The sequence below is a fragment of the Bemisia tabaci genome, chromosome 10, assembly GCF_918797505.1.
Source record: "Bemisia tabaci chromosome 10, PGI_BMITA_v3".
NCBI classification, from domain to species: Eukaryota; Metazoa; Arthropoda; class Insecta; order Hemiptera; family Aleyrodidae; genus Bemisia; species Bemisia tabaci.
Window position 1 is genome coordinate 33,235,649 of NC_092802.1, and position 19,073 is coordinate 33,254,721.

The 19,073-nt window shown below is 40.0% G+C and overlaps 1 protein-coding gene across 5 annotated transcripts in view; it reads left to right on the forward strand.

Annotated features, from left to right (window-relative positions):
* The window catches only part of Glut1 (Glucose transporter 1), a 204,750-nt gene that overhangs the window by 167,625 nt on the left and 18,052 nt on the right, over positions 1-19,073 (forward strand). For 4 of the 5 annotated variants that reach the window (XM_072304974.1, XM_019052167.2, XM_019052175.2 and 1 more), the window contains one exon: positions 16,767-17,082. The exons of the other annotated variant lie outside the window; for it this stretch is intronic. In XM_072304974.1, the coding sequence (XP_072161075.1) occupies positions 16,767-17,082 (316 nt within the window). The remainder of the gene's footprint in view (positions 1-16,766; positions 17,083-19,073) is intronic. 5 annotated transcript variants of the gene reach the window in all.

Here is a 19,073-nt window from a genome sequence, read left to right on the forward strand (position 1 = left end):
CCGAAAATTTCGGTTCTCACATCCGAAAAACTTCGGTTCTCACACCTGAAGACTTCAGACGTAAGAACTGAAGTTTCAGATGTGTGATCCGAACCTCGACAGCTAGACCTAAAGTGTTCAGATGCTCAATCCGAAAACTTCAGAGATCCATATGACCCAAACTTCGGGTCCCACGCACGAGTTTTTTTCTCCGTGTAGAGTGCCATATATTTAAAGTTTACAAACGTGGAAATTTCCACATCTCATCCACATTGGCAAGATGCAGCGGGAAAGCAGATTGAGGTTAGGTAGGTATATTTGGGCTCCCACCACCTCCGGCCTTCACAACCCGGCCCGTGCGCTTTACGCAGGTTCATTGGCGGCCATTCTAGACGTGTAGTGCGTTTGTTTAAGAAATAGATATCATTTTAAGCCACATCCGCCATCTTGGATTTCTGAATTTTCAAAATTTGACCCGAAATTCGAGTTTCCCGTCCGAAAATACTCCCCGATGCCAAGTTTCACCAAGATCGGCTGGACAGGGGCCGAGATAGCATTTTAGGCCATGTCCGCCATCTTGGATTTCTGAATTTTCAAAATTTGACCCGAAATTCGAGTTTCCCGTCCGAAAATACCCCCTGATACCAAGTTTCACCAAGATCGGCTGGACAGGGGCCGAGATAGCATTTTAGGCCATGTCCGCCATCTTGGATTTCTGAATTTTCAAAATTTGACCCGAAATTCGAGTTTCCCGTCCGAAAATACCCCCTGATACCAAGTTTCACCAAGATCGGCTGGATAGGGGCCGAGATAGCATTTTAGGCCATGTCCGCCATCTTGGATTTCTGAATTTTCAAAATTTGACCCGAAATTCGAGTTTCCCGTCCAAAAATACCCCCCGGTACTAAATTTCACCAAGTTTCCACCAAGCTTCGCCGCGCGCGCGTCAATCAAGTGATTCAAGTGGAGATAGCGCCTTTTGATTTAATTCGGAATCCGGGTTAGCGCATTAAATCAAATGGACCTACGTGCAAAAATCCCCTATATCTCGCTTAATATGCATTTTTTCCTAATTTTGGCAACGTACGTAATTAGAGGAACTCTTCAGCTTTCAAACAAGCTAAAGTAAACCAAAATCGGTCCATTAGTACGGAAACGCCAATTGTTTTAGTCAAACTTGCTTTACTGAGAAGTTTGGAAATGGCGTTTAGCGCCTTTTCGCATAAATACGCAAATGAAATGTTACTTTCTTCTTGTGATTCATCTTCGTAAAACGTAGCAAGCATTTGTGAAACATTTTCAAGCGATGGCATCGATATTAATCTCAATGAGTCGTGTGTTGAAAGGAACTGAACTGTACAAAAATGAATAAAAGAGGGGAAAAACCAAAAAGCACGCAATCTTTGGTTTTAACCCATTTGTACATTAGAATCAAATACGTCCAATTTTGAGCGTTTGGTTGCGCTGCAGGAGAGTAAAAGCACAAAATCTGAAAGAAAAAATGAGAGGGCTTTGAAAATCATTAAATTTGACACGGAATCACCTTAATATTTACAGAATACACAATATATTTTCTTTTAATACATATATTTTTTCATCAATTAAAATGAGAATAGTCCATACAGAGGGTGCAAGCATTTCAAAATCTTGAGTTAAAAAACGCTGACTCTGCGAGTTTAAATATTAGAGCCAAACAGAGCGGAGCGGCGTGCAGTCAGCGCGAGAGGCTCACTGGCGCCTACAAACCTAAAGGGATACTTCACGCATTGCGCAATGTTTGAAGTATCTGCTTAGGTTTGTAGGCGCCAATGCGCGTATTGCGCTGGCCGCTCGCTCGCCGTGCCGCGGCATGGCACCTCAGGCAACTATTTCATAACAGAGGTGTTGCATAGTATCATTCGAAATTGAAAGCGCCCCAACATATTAAGAATGACGGGCATCCTTTAAGAATACGCAGCGTTCTCCGCAAAATAAATCAAGATGCTACGGCACAAAAATAGAGCGGTAGTCCTAAAACTCATCAAGTCCTTGCATCCGTATTTGATAAAGTTTAGCATAACTTTCAAATTTCATTAGAGAAAAAAGTGACTTGATTTAGGCAGAATAATTCCTGAGTATGAGTATAAATTTCCTCTGATAAAACAAAAATTTCCTGGTAAATTTATGAATATCTTTCTTTCAATTTTTTTTATAATTTTGTTAGCAAGTTCACCTTAAGTTCCTTAAAATTTAAAGGAAAATCGTTCATAAATTTTCTCATAAACGACGATTTTAACTACGGAAATTTGGCAACACTTGAATGTGAATACGGCGTTTTTCCTTAGCACGGCAGAATAAACCTGCTTACGAGAAGTTGAGAAGTCGGACCGAATGACCAGCCAGCGAGCGAGGAGGGAAATACGGCGAAGCAAAAAGGTATACGAATGAGACCCGTGCGGAATAGAAATAATCGACGAGGGGGGATGGGGAGAGGGGTTCTGCCGGAGTCATTCCACGATCATGTTATAAACAAACGAACAAACAAACAGACCCATTACCGGGGGTATTTTTCAAAAAACTTCCCTGCAGGGCGCCGTCCGGGAGTAGCGACTTTTGAAAATTGGATCTCATTTCCTTGCTATCGATCCCGATCGCCAGCCCCCGCTGAGAGGTCTCAGTTCGCGAATATCCCCCGGCAGGGTTGCAATTTTTAGTGAATAATCAAATATTGAAATTTCATGAAAGTCCAGGAATTTATGTAGAAAAATACGTTGCTATACCATAAATATTCGACTGCAACTTTGCAGAAAGATTAAAATGCAGTTGAAGTCTTTCGGATGTATACGTCTTAGGCAAATATTTAGATCAGGTATTTTATCAAATGTCTAGGCAAATAGTTAAATATCCTTTAATTGGACTGAAATTCTGATTATTTTGCTAAAATTAGACAAAATAATTCTCTGAACATGCCGGAAAGAATTCTCAGTAAAATTTTGCTTCATACAATGTAAAATTTTAGTTTATTCCTGAAATGCACATTTATCTTAAAATATGCAGCATTTTATAAAATAAAGAATTTTCACACTTTCGCCGGTTGAGGAAATATGAGGGGCATTTTTTAACGGAAAATTCTATGACAGTTTGTACTTTGATGGATCTCTACACTGGAAAAAAAACACATTGAACCTAGAGTCCAGCCTCTTGAAAACATTGACAAGAAAAAATACTCTTGATTCAATCAGAATCTAGCTTAAATAAAGAACCAAGCCTCTTAATTTGAGCGGATTTCCTTCTGATTTAAGCTTAAATCTGATTAAATCAAGAGTCCTTTTCCTTGTCAATGTTTTCAAGAGTCTTGACTCTAGATCCAATGTGTTTTTTTTTCCAGTGAATTCCAGAAATTTATGTTGAAAAATACGTTGCTACCGTAAATATTCGACCTCAACTTCGCAGAAAGATTAAAATGCAATTAATGTCTTTCGGATGTATATGTCGCCGGCAAATGGTCAAATCGGGCATTTTATCAAGTGCCTAGGCAGATACTCATTTTCTGAGTTTACAAACTTTTATATGCTTTCAAAAAGACCTCTCAAATTTTCAATATTTTGAGAGTAGAGATCCATCAAAGTACAAACTGTCATAGAATTTTCCGTTAAAAAATGCCCCTCCATTGCATCCAAAATTTATTCTAGGTTGCCTTATCTTGCCCCTGAAAAATGTTAAATACTTCACAGCCTCATGAAATTTCATTTGCACAATAACTCACCGGAATTTCGAATTTTACATCTTTTTCATGTCGTTTGCACAACCCTTTCCACCCGACGTTTTGGAATTCGAATATTTTATGGCGTTTTTTCGGACATCTGGCGTTAGTGTTTTTTATCTCGGTTCCTCACTCCATCCGAAGACCCTATTTGCGATCGCTTTTTGCGTTGGGTTGCTGATGACTTTCCTGTAAGGTCTTACGATTCGCGATCGACCTCCATGAAGTGAATTTGCAGTGAATCGATATATTTGCGAATTAAAGCTATGGAAAAGGATCGATTATCATAGTGTTCTTTACTAATCGATCCTTTTCCACAGTTTCAAATGAGGAAATATCGATAGTCGATAATACACGCTTTGCTACTGTCCCTATTCCGGTGTAAAATTGTGCGGAGAGCAAGATGAAGTCCCTCTCAAACTGATAATGCAATGAAGGGCTAGATAGAGATAGAGAAGGATACGTTCTTGAGAATCATTGGTGGATCCAGCAAATTGGCAACATTGTCTTTTCTCCATTTAAGCCTATGGAAATGTATCGATTCTTGGAGGGGCCAAGAGCTCCGACAAGAATCGATTTTTTAGCATAGGTGGGTGAATTCAAATAAGGGTCAAATTCCAGGTTTTATTACCTCCCAAAATTTTTTTGTGAATTTTTGGGCAAACCAAACTTTATTTTGACTATCATTAGGTGTAGACTTAGGAAATATAGCTCGTCGAGCTTAATAGTTGGGCTTAAACCCGAATTTCCACCGTCAAGTGTATCACTTCCCAAAATGTGCTCTAATTTTGCCTGATTTCCCAAATTTTCGTCCCAGAGGTGACATATGATACTTTTAATTGAAAATTGAACACAATTGTCATAAAAGCATCGTCGAGCACTAAATTAAAGCATAATTGAAAACATGTAACCCTTTCATATCTTGCAGAACCAAAAAAATTAAGGAAAAATCATCCGTCATGAAAGATATCTGGAGCTTATTCTGCTTGCTTTTAGACAGTTCCGTCTGTTTATCAAAATGCGCACTGTTTTCCTTTAACACGAGAAGAAGCTTTTATTTCTTGGAATATTGCAATACAAAATGGATCAAAAACACCGAATTTTAAAACTTCGAGTGGGCGTGTACCCACTGAAGTGGAGATAAAGCCAGGAAAAGTTTGAGGACTAACACCGGTCGACTTTTTTTTTTTTTTTTGATTTTCCGAAGATTTGCCAATGGTTTTGGAGTAGATTTTTGGCGCTGATTCTGAAGAACACCTCCATTTAACTGTATCAGTGCGATTTATCCTGGGAAAGTTCGGAATTTTTCCGGAGAAATCGGAATTTTCCTTAAAAATCTAGCTTTTCCAGTAGAGTCAATTTTCCGGAAGAATCTATGCACGATGGAAAAAACCCAGGAATTTTTCGATTTCGTAGCCTAAGATACATAAGAAACCCTATTGCACCCCTATTAAAATTTCCTTTCTTTTCCTAATACCAAGGTTCTCCGGTCCAGTTTCATTAAAATCAATTAGTTAGTCACCGAGATAGTGTTTTAAGCCACGGCCACCATCTTAGATTTTCGAATCTTGGAAATTTGACTAAAATTCGAGTTCCCTCATTCAAAAATACCCGCGGGTACCAAGTTTCGCGTAAATCGCTTGATTAGGCGCTGAGGTAGCATTTTAGGCCATGTCCGCCATCTTGGATTTTTGAATTTTGAAGATTCGACTAAAAATTCAAGTTCCCCATTGAAAAATACCCTCGGATACCAAGTTTCACTTTAATCGACTGATTAGGTGCTAAGATAGCATTTTAGGCCACGTCCGCCATCTTGGATTTTCGAATTTTGAAAATTCGACTAAAAATTCAAGTTCCCCATTGAAAAATACCCCCGGGTACCAAGTTTCACTTTAATCGACTGATTAGGTGCTAAGATAGCATTTTAGGCCACGTCCGCCATCTTGGATTTTCGAAATTTGAAAATTCGACTAAAAATTCGAGTTTCCCATTTCAAAATACCCCGGGTACCAAGTTTCGCGTAAATCGATTGATTAGGCGCTGAGATAGCATTTTAGGTCATGTCCGCCATCTTGGATTTTCGAATTTTGAAAATTCGACTAAAAATTCGAGTTTCCCATTGAAAAATACCCCGTGTACCAAGTTTCACTTAAATCGGTCGAAAAGAGCGCCTACAGGGCTTAAACAAACAAGTCTCAGTTGATTAGGCGCTGCGATAGCATTTTAGGTCATGTCCGCCATCTTGGATTTTCGAATTTTCAAAATTCGACTAAAAATTCGAGTTCCCCGTTGAAAAATACCCCCGGGTACCAAGTTTCACTTAAATCGGTAGAAAAAGAGCGCCTACAGGGCTTAAACAAGCAAGTCTCAGTTGTAACAGTTTTCCACTCTGTCCCACTAAACTGGGACATGGGACAGGATGGAAACATATGGGACAGGATGGAACGGGACAAGATGGAACGGGACAGGATGGAATAAGCTGTTTTTTAAGCTTATCTCTAACAGTAAAGACAATTTTGGTGTTTTTTTTCACGGAATATTTAGTAGCACATCCTAGAGGATCGGAATAAGAGAAAATTTTCCCTAACGCACACTTCGAAAGTATTTTACGAGCTGATATTAGTGTGTGTGTGTATGCTTGACGCCCTGTTAGTTATCGTGTATAGAATTCTGTTTGGCATCGTTAATGGCGTTAATCTTGCACAAAAATTTGCGAATTTCAGAATTTTTGCCATCTACGACGTGTGAACTATTCAATCAAAACAAAAAAAGTCGTTTTTGGAAAAACCTCAACGTTACGGCAATCATTTAGAGCTTATTACATCGTTGCCATGTCTCTCCTGACTGTTGCTGACTGTTGCTCGGGACAATGATTCTAGGGCGTGAAAAAGTTATTGATGGAGCAAAAAAGAAATTGACATATTTTTTTTCTCAAATTCAAAAGCATTACCTATCATCTCCGATAAAGTTTTCTTAAATAATCACTCTGGTTATGCTGCAACATCGATTTAAAGTCAAGAACCAGGCACGGGGGACACGCAAATTTGGGACAAATACAGGCAATTTGCACATTCAAAGTTCTCCTAAATTTTTATTTCAGTCCAAATAAAGTGGGAAATAGCATGTAATAGTCAACAATAGTGTGGAAAATGAGAAAAAAATTTGATCTGCCCATGTTTCTCAGATTATGACGATTAAAACAGCTCGGGACACCATATTAGACGCTTATTTGAACTCACCAGGTTCAAATGGAGGAAATCCGGTGTTGCCAAATTGCTGGATCCGCCTCTGTTGAATTAAAAATTTTACTCTGCGGCGTCGATTCTCAGTTAGGCGGTATTGTTCCTTAGCCCGTGATATGCTTATCTTAACAGCGGGTTGATTCTTGAAATCGATAGACAAAGCTATAGACAAAAAAGACAAAGGGAGTATAAAGCGATCCTGTTGGTTAAAACAAGTGGTTTTTTCAAGATTTTCGCTGCGGTGGATACTACCTTTCAAATGAAAAGAGTCCGGTCACATCCGGTGGAGTTATATTAGAGCTCATTTGAAAAAGATTTGTAGACAAAGCTACAGACAAAGAAGACACAGGGAGTATGGAGCACTTCTATCGGTTGAAACGAGTGGTTGTAATAGACTAAGGGGGAAAATGATGGACTAACTACAGGGTCTCTCGTGGGTTCATTTATTACTTACCTCATTAATTGTCCATTGCAAACACCCGCTTTCACCAATAAGATCGCTTCATTTCCAGTTTGTCTTCCTTGTCCATAGCTTTGTCTATCAATTTCAACAATCAGCCTGTAGTTCCGCAGTCAGTAAATATTCCAACCATGAATAACCATGAATTTTCCAATGGGATCTAAAAATCCACCGGATATGAACGGGTTCTTTTCATAGGAATGCACCTCAGCAGCTCTGCCTTGCCAAGGAAAAACGCCGTATGAACATTCGAGAGTGGCCAAATTTTCCTTGATAAAATGTTTATTCTTGAGGAAAATTATGAATATTTTTCCTTGAAATTTTCAGAAACTTTGGATCAAACTACGAACAAAATTTTCTGAAAAATTGGAAGAATAATATTCATAAGTTTACCAGGGAATTCGTGTTTTGTCAAAGACGATTTGGCAACGCCTGAAGGTTTATACGGCGTTTTTCCTGAGCATGGCAGAGCTGGTGGGCTCACTTCACCGCAGCGAAAATCTTGACTGAAAGGAGCAAATTCGATAAATAGCTCAAAGTTAAAGCCCGGAACGCAATTCCCTTCATAACGAACTCCGAGGTCCGGGGGAGGAGAGGGGTTATGTCTGTCTTAACAACTTTAAATAGGCCAAGAGAGGGGACGGGGTCCCACTCAAAGGGGAGGCTAATAGATGGCGGCTTGGGGGGTGGAGGGGGGCGATCCGACATCCTACTGAAAATCGAGCAGATTTTCATCCCGCTTTTCATCGCGAAGCCAGCATTGGCGGATCCAGCAAATTGGCAACATTGCCTTTTCTCCATTTAAGCCTATGGAAATGTATCGATTCTTGGAGGGGCCAGATACTTCGACAAGAATCGATTATTTAGCATTGGTTCAAATGGAGGGAATCCGGTGTTGCCAAATTGCTGGATCCGCCTCTGGAAGCCAGTGGCGAGGCGTGAATGATCGATCCCCATTTGAAGCTATGGTAAACAATCGATTGTTAAGGCGTTCGTTGCGAGCACCCTGTTTAGCGATCCCTCTCCATAGGTTGAAATGGCGGTCCGATCGATATATCGCAAAGCACGCCATGTCACTGCGTGAAGCGGCTATCAACGCCAATAATCTAATTTTGATCGATTGTGTCGAACATTAATTTACGTTTTCGCAATATTTTCTTCTTCTTTTTTCTTCTTGTATACGGAGAAAAAAACCTCGTGCGTGGGACCCGAAGTTTATGTCATATGGATCTCTGAAGTTTTCCGATTGAGCATCTGAACACTTTAGGTCTAGCTGTCGAGGTTCGGATCACACATCTGAAACTTCAGTTCTTACATCTGAAGTACTTCAGATTTGAGAACCGAAGTTTTGCGGATGTGAGAACCGAAGTTTTTCGGATGTGAAAACCGAAGTACTTCAGATATAAGAACTGAAGTTTCAGATGTGTGATCCAAACCTCAGCAGCTGAACCATAAGTGTTCGGATGTTCGATTCGAAAACTTCAGAGATCCATATGACCTAAACTTCGGGTTCCACGCACAAAGTTTTTTTCTCCGTGTAGAATTTGTGTGGAAAAAGTACAATTGAATCCGAGCCACTTGTTGAAACGACCCGGAGGTATTTCGACTCGCCCTCAGAGCGTTTGAGGCGCTGGGTCCAGAAAGGGCACTTGGTTCGCGTTTAATAGGAAGGAACCAAGCAACATCAGCTATTGCCAAATTTAACCGGATAATTTAATTTTTTTACGAGAGAACGTTTGTGCGGATTCCTTTGCAAATGTTAAGGAATTTGCTTCGCATCATGGAAAAAATTCACAGAAATGTGTACGAGAATCTGCACAACCGTTCTCATGTAAAAAATTAAATTGCCCGATTAAATTTGACAAGCTGATTTGGCTTGGTTCCTTTCTGTTTAACGGGGTCCATTTCTTGGTTGCGGTGTCTCAGAGTCTCCGCTAACATTCCACCCCTAATGATTTAATTAAAATGGAATTTGTTGAAACTTTCAGTGAATTATATTGCTGAATCATATCGCGTTGCTTTCTTCGTACGATTACGCGTCGGAAAAAGGCGTCCTCACGACTGCACAATTTTGTAAACGCCTTCAATTGAGCGAGTATACTTACCGCGTATCCGGAGTGTTGATACAGTTGCTCGTCAAGGAAGTATCCGATTCTGCGGTGTTACCGAAGAGAGCGAACAGTGGCGTGGCGTGCTTTGAGATATATCGATTTTTATACCATTTAAATCCATGGAAAAGGATCGATAAACAGGGTGTTCCCAGCGAACACCCTAATAATCGATTATTCACCACAGCTTTCAATGGGGAAATATCGATAGTCGATCATTCTGGGAATTTTCTTTTCTAAATTTTGTGGCAACCCTGAATTTAAATTATCAGCCTGCAGTGCGCTTCTCTGCAAACACTGACCATCCGAAAAGACACTGCAACACGTGCTACTGACCCATCCATCACGGAAATGAAACTTCACCTTCGTGTCGCTCAAACACGGCTTTTTAAATCATGGCACGAAGGTATCGCGGTTCGAATCTCGGAGCCGGACGAAGTTCATTCAAGGGAATATCTGTAAATCAGTTCGGTGGAAAACGCGAAATCGCGCGAAAATTTTTCCCTCGCGATAGCCTGGATGTCTGGCGCTTCGGAAGGAGGAGTGGCAGCGGGAGGGGGGGGGGGGGGTCGCGCATAATTTATTTTCGCAACGATAGCAGAACTTATAAGCGACAGAGAAAGAAAGAAAATATTCCTTCCCCGAAAGAATTATTACGGTTACGATGGGGAACTGATGGAATGAGTGGGGGGGGGGGAGGAAGTTGTAAGACTTGTTAAGACCCGCGATCCATCAATTCTCGAATCGAAAGTAGCCAGCGTTGCCAGTTTGAGAGTCCTTACGAAATGTTTTAAGTGAGCATTTTTTTTTTTTTTTTTTTTTTGGAGGGGGTGAAAAAATCAAATCATTCTTAATTTTTGAGAAAAACGCGTTTCAAACTTCAGTCCGAAAAAATAACGACCCTGAGAACTTTGTCATGAGCTTAAGTTATCCTTGCTAAATGTTTAAAATGAGCATTTTTTCCCCTTTTTTTTGGGGGGGGGGGGGGGTGGAAATTTAACTCATTTGTAATTGTGAGAAAAACGCGTTTCAGGCTTTAGTCTAGAAAAATATTGACCCTGAAAACTTTTTCGAGTCGCAAGATACAATGCATTTTTTCAAATTCTCAGTTGGGGACCGTTCCTAAATTACGCAATGCTCTTGGGGGGAGGGGGGGGGGAGTCGAGGAGAGCGTCATGCCATTTTGTTTTCACCTGTTAAAGGATAGCGACCTACGTCACTAAAGCGTTACAGGGGGGGGGGGGGGGGGGGGTAAAAATACCGGAAAATTGCGTTACGTAATTAAGGGACTGCCCATTTGGTCTTTCCGGAATTGCAATAATTGTACTTCCCTCCTCCGTTTCGTCTTTTTTCGTACGGAAGAACATAACTTCATTCCAAAGTTGCAAAATTGACTCAAACGATTCACATTCACAAGACTACGCGTGCTTTTTTCCGATTTTCCTGATTTTCCAATGAGATCGGAAGGAAAATCAGAGAAATTTCCTGTCTCAGATGCCCAAAATTCTCGATAAAAATACAATATACGAGGGGGAATTGGGCAACTTCGGAATGTAGTTACGTGCTTTCGTGAGAGGAACGACGATTTGTTAAAGGTCACAACTTCTCGATCGATTATGCCGTTTTTATGTTCGTGGTAACGACCGAATCGATTAAAGAAATTAATTTCCTCAATCGAGTTTCCCTCAAAAGTTCGACTAATCTATTTTAAACGAACCGACTGGTTAAGCTAAAGAGCAGAAGTCGTCTAATTTGTAAATAATGAGAACCACGAAACAGCAATAAATGCGCAAAAATGTACGCCAGTTCAAACGCAGCAGCAATTCCACTTTTTTCGCGAGTTTTGCCAATCCTCGTCCTTTCCTGCCAGTTTCTGACTTCAAAATTTGCTCATGGTCGGTCAAAAACATAATCTGCATGAATCCAGAAGATAGCACATACTGCTGTCTCGCCGAACATGGAACGGAGGCCCTCTTGGTGTTTTCAAAACGCAAATTATCAATTTTTAATCATGCTAACAAGTTTTAAGGGTGTTTTGGGTGCTTATTGATTATTTAATTATACATATAATAAATTTTATTATTAACATGATAACCCTCCACGTATTGATGTTTTTATAAACTATTTAGATTTAAATAATTATCATATCTGGATTGATAGAAATTAAAATTATTGGAATAATGTGTAGCATGGAGGTATTTTTATTTTTGGAGTTGAAATTTCTAATTTACGAATCAAGGATTTGTTCCATGCAGTTTCTCACTCAGATGCTACCCGGTCTACTGTCCCAAAACTTTATCTCTTGAATTACTGATCTCTTTGACATCACGGCAACAATGGGTCAGTTGTGCGTGTTACAGGATGATGTTTTATTGGTTTAATTTTTCAAAACGCCGGCATACATCTAGATCTATATCCTAATGCTAAGTTTCTGTAGCAAACATGAACTCATATGAAAGGCGTTCCAATGTTGCATTACGATTTTTTCCAGCCCCTTCCCCCTTTTTTACTCCATTCCCCTCTGTAACGCAATCGTGAACCCAGTGCCTTTCATGAATTCCTGAATTATTGGCGAATCGTCCCCTGCGCATTTCAGTTTGCATTATCAGTGTGTCTAGCATCAGGAAAACCTGGAAAAATCGGAAAATATCAGGAATTTTGGCCGATCAGGAAAAAATCAGGAAAATCGGAAAAATCGGACGTTTTATCAGGAATTTTTCTTACGCGAATCTCCTCAGCGGAGAAAGTCTTACTGCTTTTTTCCTACCGTGCCAGGAGTCGAGAAAAATCAGGAAAATATCAGGAATTTTCAAAATGAAAAATTCAGGAATTTTTTATACAATATCAGGAAAATCAGATAAATATCAGGATTTTTCAAAATTAAAAAATACTAGACACCCTGATTATGAGTACGTTACAAGGAGGAGGAGTTGCAAAAACAATAAAGCGTGTTGCGCAATACGTAAATCAGGGTTTTCGGTGGTCTGAAAAACCCGGAAAGTCGCGGAAAGTCAGGGACATGATAACTACCTGAAAAACAGTGGCGTGGCTTGTTTTGTGATATATCGATTGATCTACATTTAAACCCGTGGAAAAAGATTGATAGACAGGGTGCTCACACCGAACACCTTAATAATCGATCTTTCACCATAGCTTAAAATAGGGAATAATCTACAGGGTGATCCAAAAGTCCCTTCCACCCCCTCTAACTTTTTACCTAATTGAGGTAAAGATTTGAAACTTGGGGGATATTCCTAGGTCAAAGGGAGCTCTTTTTGGCCCCCCTAAAATTTTCAGGGGGGCCCCCAACTTTTAATTTTCAAATGGGAAGACCCCCTTTGTGATAGCTAGTTCGAAAGAGCATAAAAAAGAAAACTTTTCGCGCAAACCCGAAGTCAATATCTCAAACCGTTTCAAAATGGCGGCCGGTTAAAGTTCAAAATGGCCGAAAATTCACACCGGTTATTTGTCGATGAATTTGCGCAAAAATCGGTATGTAGGGGTATTTTGACACGAGAAAAACGAATTTGACGTTAGATTTTAAAAAAACCGAAATTTCCAAAATGGCCGCCGGTTAAAGTTTAAAATGGCCGAAAATTGTCACCTCGGTTTTTTACTGATGGATTTGCCTAAAACTTGGAATTTGAGAGTATTTTGGCATAAGATAAACAAATTTGAACTTAGAATTTAAAAAAATCAATTTTTGGTCATTTTGAACTTTAACCGGCCGCCATTTTGGAAATTTCGGTTTTTTTGAAAATCTACCGTCAAATTCGTTTTTCTCGTGTCAAAATACCCCTACATACCGATTTTTGCGCAAATCCATCGACAAATAACCGGTGTGAATTTTCGGCCATTTTGAACTTTAACCGGCCGCCATTTTAAAACGGTTTGAGATATTGACTTCGGGTTTGCGCGAAAAGTTTTCTTTTTTTATGCTCTTTCGAACGAGCTATCACAAAGGGGGTCTTCCTATTTGAAAATTAAAAGTTGGGGGCCGTTGTCCCCCCAAGGGGGGCCCCCCTGAAAATTTTAGGGGGGCCAAAAAGTAGCTCCCTTTGACCTAGAAATATCCCCCAAGTTTCAAATCTTTACCTCAATTAGGTAAAAAGTTAGAGGGGGTGGAAGGGACTTTTGGATCACCCTGTATAATTCACGCTTCGCCACTACTGGAAAAGTCAGGTAATTCGTGGGAAACGTCAGGAAATTTCACAAGCATCGTTCAGCAGAAAGGGATATACAATTTAAGATGAGAAAATTCAAATCTCAGGGAAAATCAAGGAATACGGAAAAAATCGAATGTATATTTAGCATTTTCACTCGGAAAAATTGTGCAACGAGTATCAAATGTTGGTTTTACATTAAATCAAATGCCGCCTTAACATTGAATTTGTTCATTTAACCGTGGACGTGGTTGACCTAAAATATTTTAATTGTAAAATCAGCACTTATACTTGTTGAGCATTTTTGAAACCTTATAAATGCTGAAGCAACATTCAATATTTTTCCGTGCATTTGAAAATTTTAGAGTTAGGGAAAAGCAAAGTTAGACAGCACTGGAAAAAAAAACACATTGGATCTAGAGTCCAGACTCTTGAAAACATCGACAAGAAAAAATACTCTTGATTCAATCAGATTTAAGCTTAAATCAAGAACCAAGCCTCTAATTTGAGCGGATTTCCTTTTGATTAAAGCTTAAATCTGATTAAATCAAGAGTATTTTTTCTTGTTAATGTTTTCAAGAGTTTTGACTATAGATCTAATGTGTTTTTTTCCAGTGAGGGAAAAGCGGAAGAATCAGAAATTGAAGAAATTGTGGAAACCTTTGTAAACGATCCCTCAGTGTTTGATAAAATCGAGAAATTCTCAGCACACAGGGCAACCGCGAAAATAGCGCCCCCTGAGCTGTTACTGCACCGTTAATTCTCTCCCCGACCTAGAGAAGAAGAGGGAACTGTCCCTGAAATATGATCCTTCTTCCTATTATCCCTTCCGTCTCCAGCGCTCGTTTTTAAAACGCATCGCATCTTTGGAGAATAAAGACAATTTTCCTCGAGATACCGCTTTTCTCTTCCGAGCATTCTGTGTGTATCCATTGATTTCATAGCTTTTCAGGAATCCTTATTCGCCCTTGCTTTCTTGATCTCTTCTCGTCGGAAATCTAGTTCTTTATTACAATGGATCACTAGACAAGGTACGAATTTAAGCAATCTGATACATGTTTCCTCACCAGAATTTCACGTAAAACACGATTCACACAAAAAAAATTACTGAAAACAACTCTTAACGAAGATATTAACGTTTTTATTACACATTGGTTACGAGGAATTTGAACTGCCCGCTCACAAGAAACTCAAAGCTCTACGTGAGTCAAATCGCGCTTACAACGGTTTCAGCAGTTCTCAATCGAGCAATGTTCATTTCCCATCATGTTTTGTTCAAACTATTAGCAATTTGCTATAGCTGAGCCAAAGCGTCAAGATTGAGGTTGCCAGATTTTTATATCGCAGAGATTGTCATGATAACGTTTAGTGCGCGATGTGAATCACGTAGAGCGTTGAGTTTTCATGAGCGGGTGGTTTGAATTCACGCATCAAGAATCATTAAATATCTTCGTAAGGAGTTGATTGCGGTAATTTTTGTTGTGCGCATCGTGTTCTACGTGAACTTTTAGTTACGAAATATGGATCAGAATGCTGAAATTCGTACCTTGTCTAGTGGTCCATTTGGAATGATCGGAAATGTTCATCGATGGGTGTATCAGTATTTTTGTACTTACAGGGTACAGTGTAAGGAGGATAGGAATGACAATAATCGAACGCAGGGAACAGGATCACAGGGTGATCCAAAAGTCTCTTCCACCTCCTCTAACTATTTACCTGATTGAGGTACAGACATGAAACCTGAAGAATGTTTCTAGGTCAAATGTAGCTACTTTTTGGTTTCCCTAAAATTGTCAGGGGTTCACCTCGGGAACAACGGACTTCACCTGTTTTTTTTTTTTTCAAATGGGGAGACGTCCCTTGTGGCACCTCTTTCAGGAGAGAACGAAATAAAACTTATCGCGCAAACCCGGAGTCAATAGCTTAAACCGTTTCCAAATGGTGCCCGGTTAACGTTTAACATGGCGGAAAATTGGCACCAGTTTTTTGCCGATGTATCTGTATGACAGTCGGTGTTTGGGGGTATTTTGACACGAGAAAAACAAATTAACGTTAGATTTTTCTTTTTTTAAAAAAAAAATCCGCTCACTGAGCCCTGAGATGTCTTTGCCTTACGGATAAAGCCTGAGGGCAAATCTTCAAAAGGGTCAAACAATCTCGATTCTCAGCTCAGGCAATCTGCGTTGTACCAAAGGAAATTTCGCGACAGACGATGGTTCATGCGGCATTTTCCCTCTGCAAGTTGGCATAGTTTTCATCCATAAACCACAAGTCCTTCTTCACGGCGGAGTACACTCAAACACAGTGTGGCCAGCGCGAGGCGCGTAATGGCGCCTACAAGGCTGCTTGGATACTTCACGCATTGCGCGTACAGGCGTACACCGACTACTGGGATACTTCACGCAGTGCACGTACTCCACGGTCCGTAAGCGCAATGCGTGAAGTATACTTGCAGTCTTGTAGGCGTTAATCGCGCTGGCCGTACCGAGATTAGCGAATGCATTTGCCTGAAACTTGAAATGTAGGGTTATTTTGACAGGAGATAAGTTAGAAGTTTTGAAGTTAGAATTTTGGAAAGAAAACTTATTTTCGCCTATTATGATTTTATTTTATTCGTATACATGAGAGGTTACATGACAGCGCGCAGCGACTTCAGTGAGGTCGCCACTTAATTTTCACTGGAAAAAAACACATTGGATCTAGAGTCCAGACTCTTAAAAACATCGACAAGAAAAAATACTCTTGATTCAATCGGATTTTTGCTTAAATCAAGAACCAAGCCTCTTAATTTGAGCGGATTTCCTTTTGATTTAAGCTTAAATCTTATTGAATCAAGAGTATTTTTTCTTGTCAATGTTTTCAAGAGTCTGGACTCTAGATCCAATGTGGTTTTTTTTCTAGTGTTGTTTTTTATTTTTCGTGTTTATGCAGCTGAAATAGAGCCGGTAACGGCTCGGAACGTCCTGCCTTTTGGTATTTTTTAATGTTTTAGCCTCGTTTACACATGTTTTAAATCCCTCCCTATTTGTTTACACATGTAAATTTGATGGATTATTTTGTTTTTCTGTCCAGTCTGACGAGGCAGGTGAGTGAAATGAGCCTGAACCTGAGTGCAAAACTGGACGAACTACAAACACGTGGCGTGGTGGGAGATCAACAACTGGAAACTTCGGTGGCCTTATCCGAGATCCGCTCGCAGTTGCAGCAGCTGACCAAGTCGGTCGAGTCCTGTCAGTCGGAAGTGTCGGAGGTGAAGCGAGACATGGTGGCCATCAAGAATGAGCTGGACACGGTGCAGCAGGTCAAGGAGGAGATCGAGGAGCTCCGGGAGTACGTGGATCGGCTCGCGGAACAGACCCATCGGCGCAAACTTAGATTACTTGAACAGGTTTCATCTCTTTTCATTCTACCCTTGCTTGAACCCACAGGAACTCCACCGCGCCGAAAAAAAAAAGTTGCTGAAGTAACATCCCGGATGTTAAAAATCTGCGCAACAACTGTTGAATGTTGTTATGAATACTCTGGCTGTAAAAGTAACATCCTGGCTACGTTGAATTATCAACCCTGCTAAAAAAATTTCATGGAATTCCATGGTATCCCGGCTGTTTCTCATGGAATTCCATGATGAAGATACGGAACTCCATGGAGACTCCATGGAGGAGACACGGAACTCCATGGTGACTCCTTGGGTTTCCGTGGTGACTGCATGGGATTCCATGGTGGCAGCAGGAGATTCCGTGGGGCTACATGGAATTCCAAGGGAGTATCACGGAATAGCAAAGGACATGCATTGGAACGCCGTGAAACATTGGAGACCACCACAAGAATAAACATGGTAATCAGTAAGCCTTTGATCATTGACAATCAGCAACTATTTGCTGGTTCGTCATGCATTATAGAATAACCGTAGCGTACATCAACATTCAAGAGTTGTAGCGCAGATTTTTAACATCCGGGATGTTACTTCAGTAGCTTTTTTTATTCGGTGTAGTCTGGAGTATCCGGTAACAGTACTCATTTTTTGAGGGCGGTCCGGAAGTACTGGGAACGTACGGAAATTCCGCCTGTCTTTTTACCGCCACAATACAAGGTGTCCGGAAATGAACGTACTTAACTTTCAGGATCGATTTTTCGGCTCAAAACATGACCTTTTTATCTATACACTTAGTTCCAAACTCTGCAATCTTCATTGCCCTGTCTAAAAATTGTGCGATCATTATCGTATAATTTTAAAAGTGAAAGACCGGGAAAACCTACATGTTTATGATTTCTCGTAAATTTTCTGTTGAGGGAGAAAATTTGGAAAATTTTAAAAACAGCTGGATGTTTTGATCGTTCTTCACAGAAAAATAATATGATTGCACAATTTTTAGACAGAGTAGTGGAGATTGCCGGGTTTGGAACCAGGGGCCTCAATTATGTCCGAAAATACTTCATAAGCGAGCTATGCGCTTCCTTAGTTGCCATTTGTTTTCTGTCAAATTGATGTAACTCCTCGTTCTTTTGTCGTAAGTAGGACGAAACTCTGTGTTAGAGGGGTACTTTTTAGCGCACTGTTCGTTTTTCGTAATTTCAGGGACGGACGTCTTTGGAAAACGACGTCACAAGCGTTCCCGAATTTTAAAGTTGCAATAACTTTTTTGGTAGATGATGTTTGGGAAAAAAGATTACGGCACGTGAAAGAGCGCAAAAAATCAAGCGGAGCTGACACTGCGCAAAATTTTCTGGAAACGTGTCATTTTAACGCAATAGAGCTTTGAAAAAGCTTCAGATTCTCGAAGCCCTTTGCTGGGTAGGCAATATTTACTGCAAAGACTGTAGGAAAGCAAGGCGCATGGCAAAGGAACACTAGAAAAAAAAAACACATTGCGTCTAGACTCCAGACTCTTGAAAACATTGACAAGAAAAAATACCCTTGATTCAATCAGATTTAAGCTGAAATCAAAAGGAAATCCGCTCAAATTAAGAGGCTTGGTTCTTGATTTAAGCAAAAATCCGATTGAATCAGTAGTATTTTTTCTTGTCGATGTTTTTAAGAGTCTAGACTCTAGATCCAATGTGTTTTTTTTTTTTTTTTCCAGGGAAGCGCATAGCTCACATATAAGGCGTTTTCGGACATATGTGTAAAGAGAAAAAAAGTCATATTTCGAGCCGGCAAATCGATCCCGAAAGTAAAGTATGTTTACTCCCGGACACCCTTCATTGTTAGAGAAATGGATTGAAAAATCTGGAACTGGAGTCATACTGCACAAGTGCTTTAGATGACAGTTTAAAGTCAAATTTATTTTGTTGATTTCAAGTTTATAATAATTACAGAATTATTAAAATATTATGATAAAACTTAAAATCACTGTTCAAAGAGGAAATAAATGAGAGAAG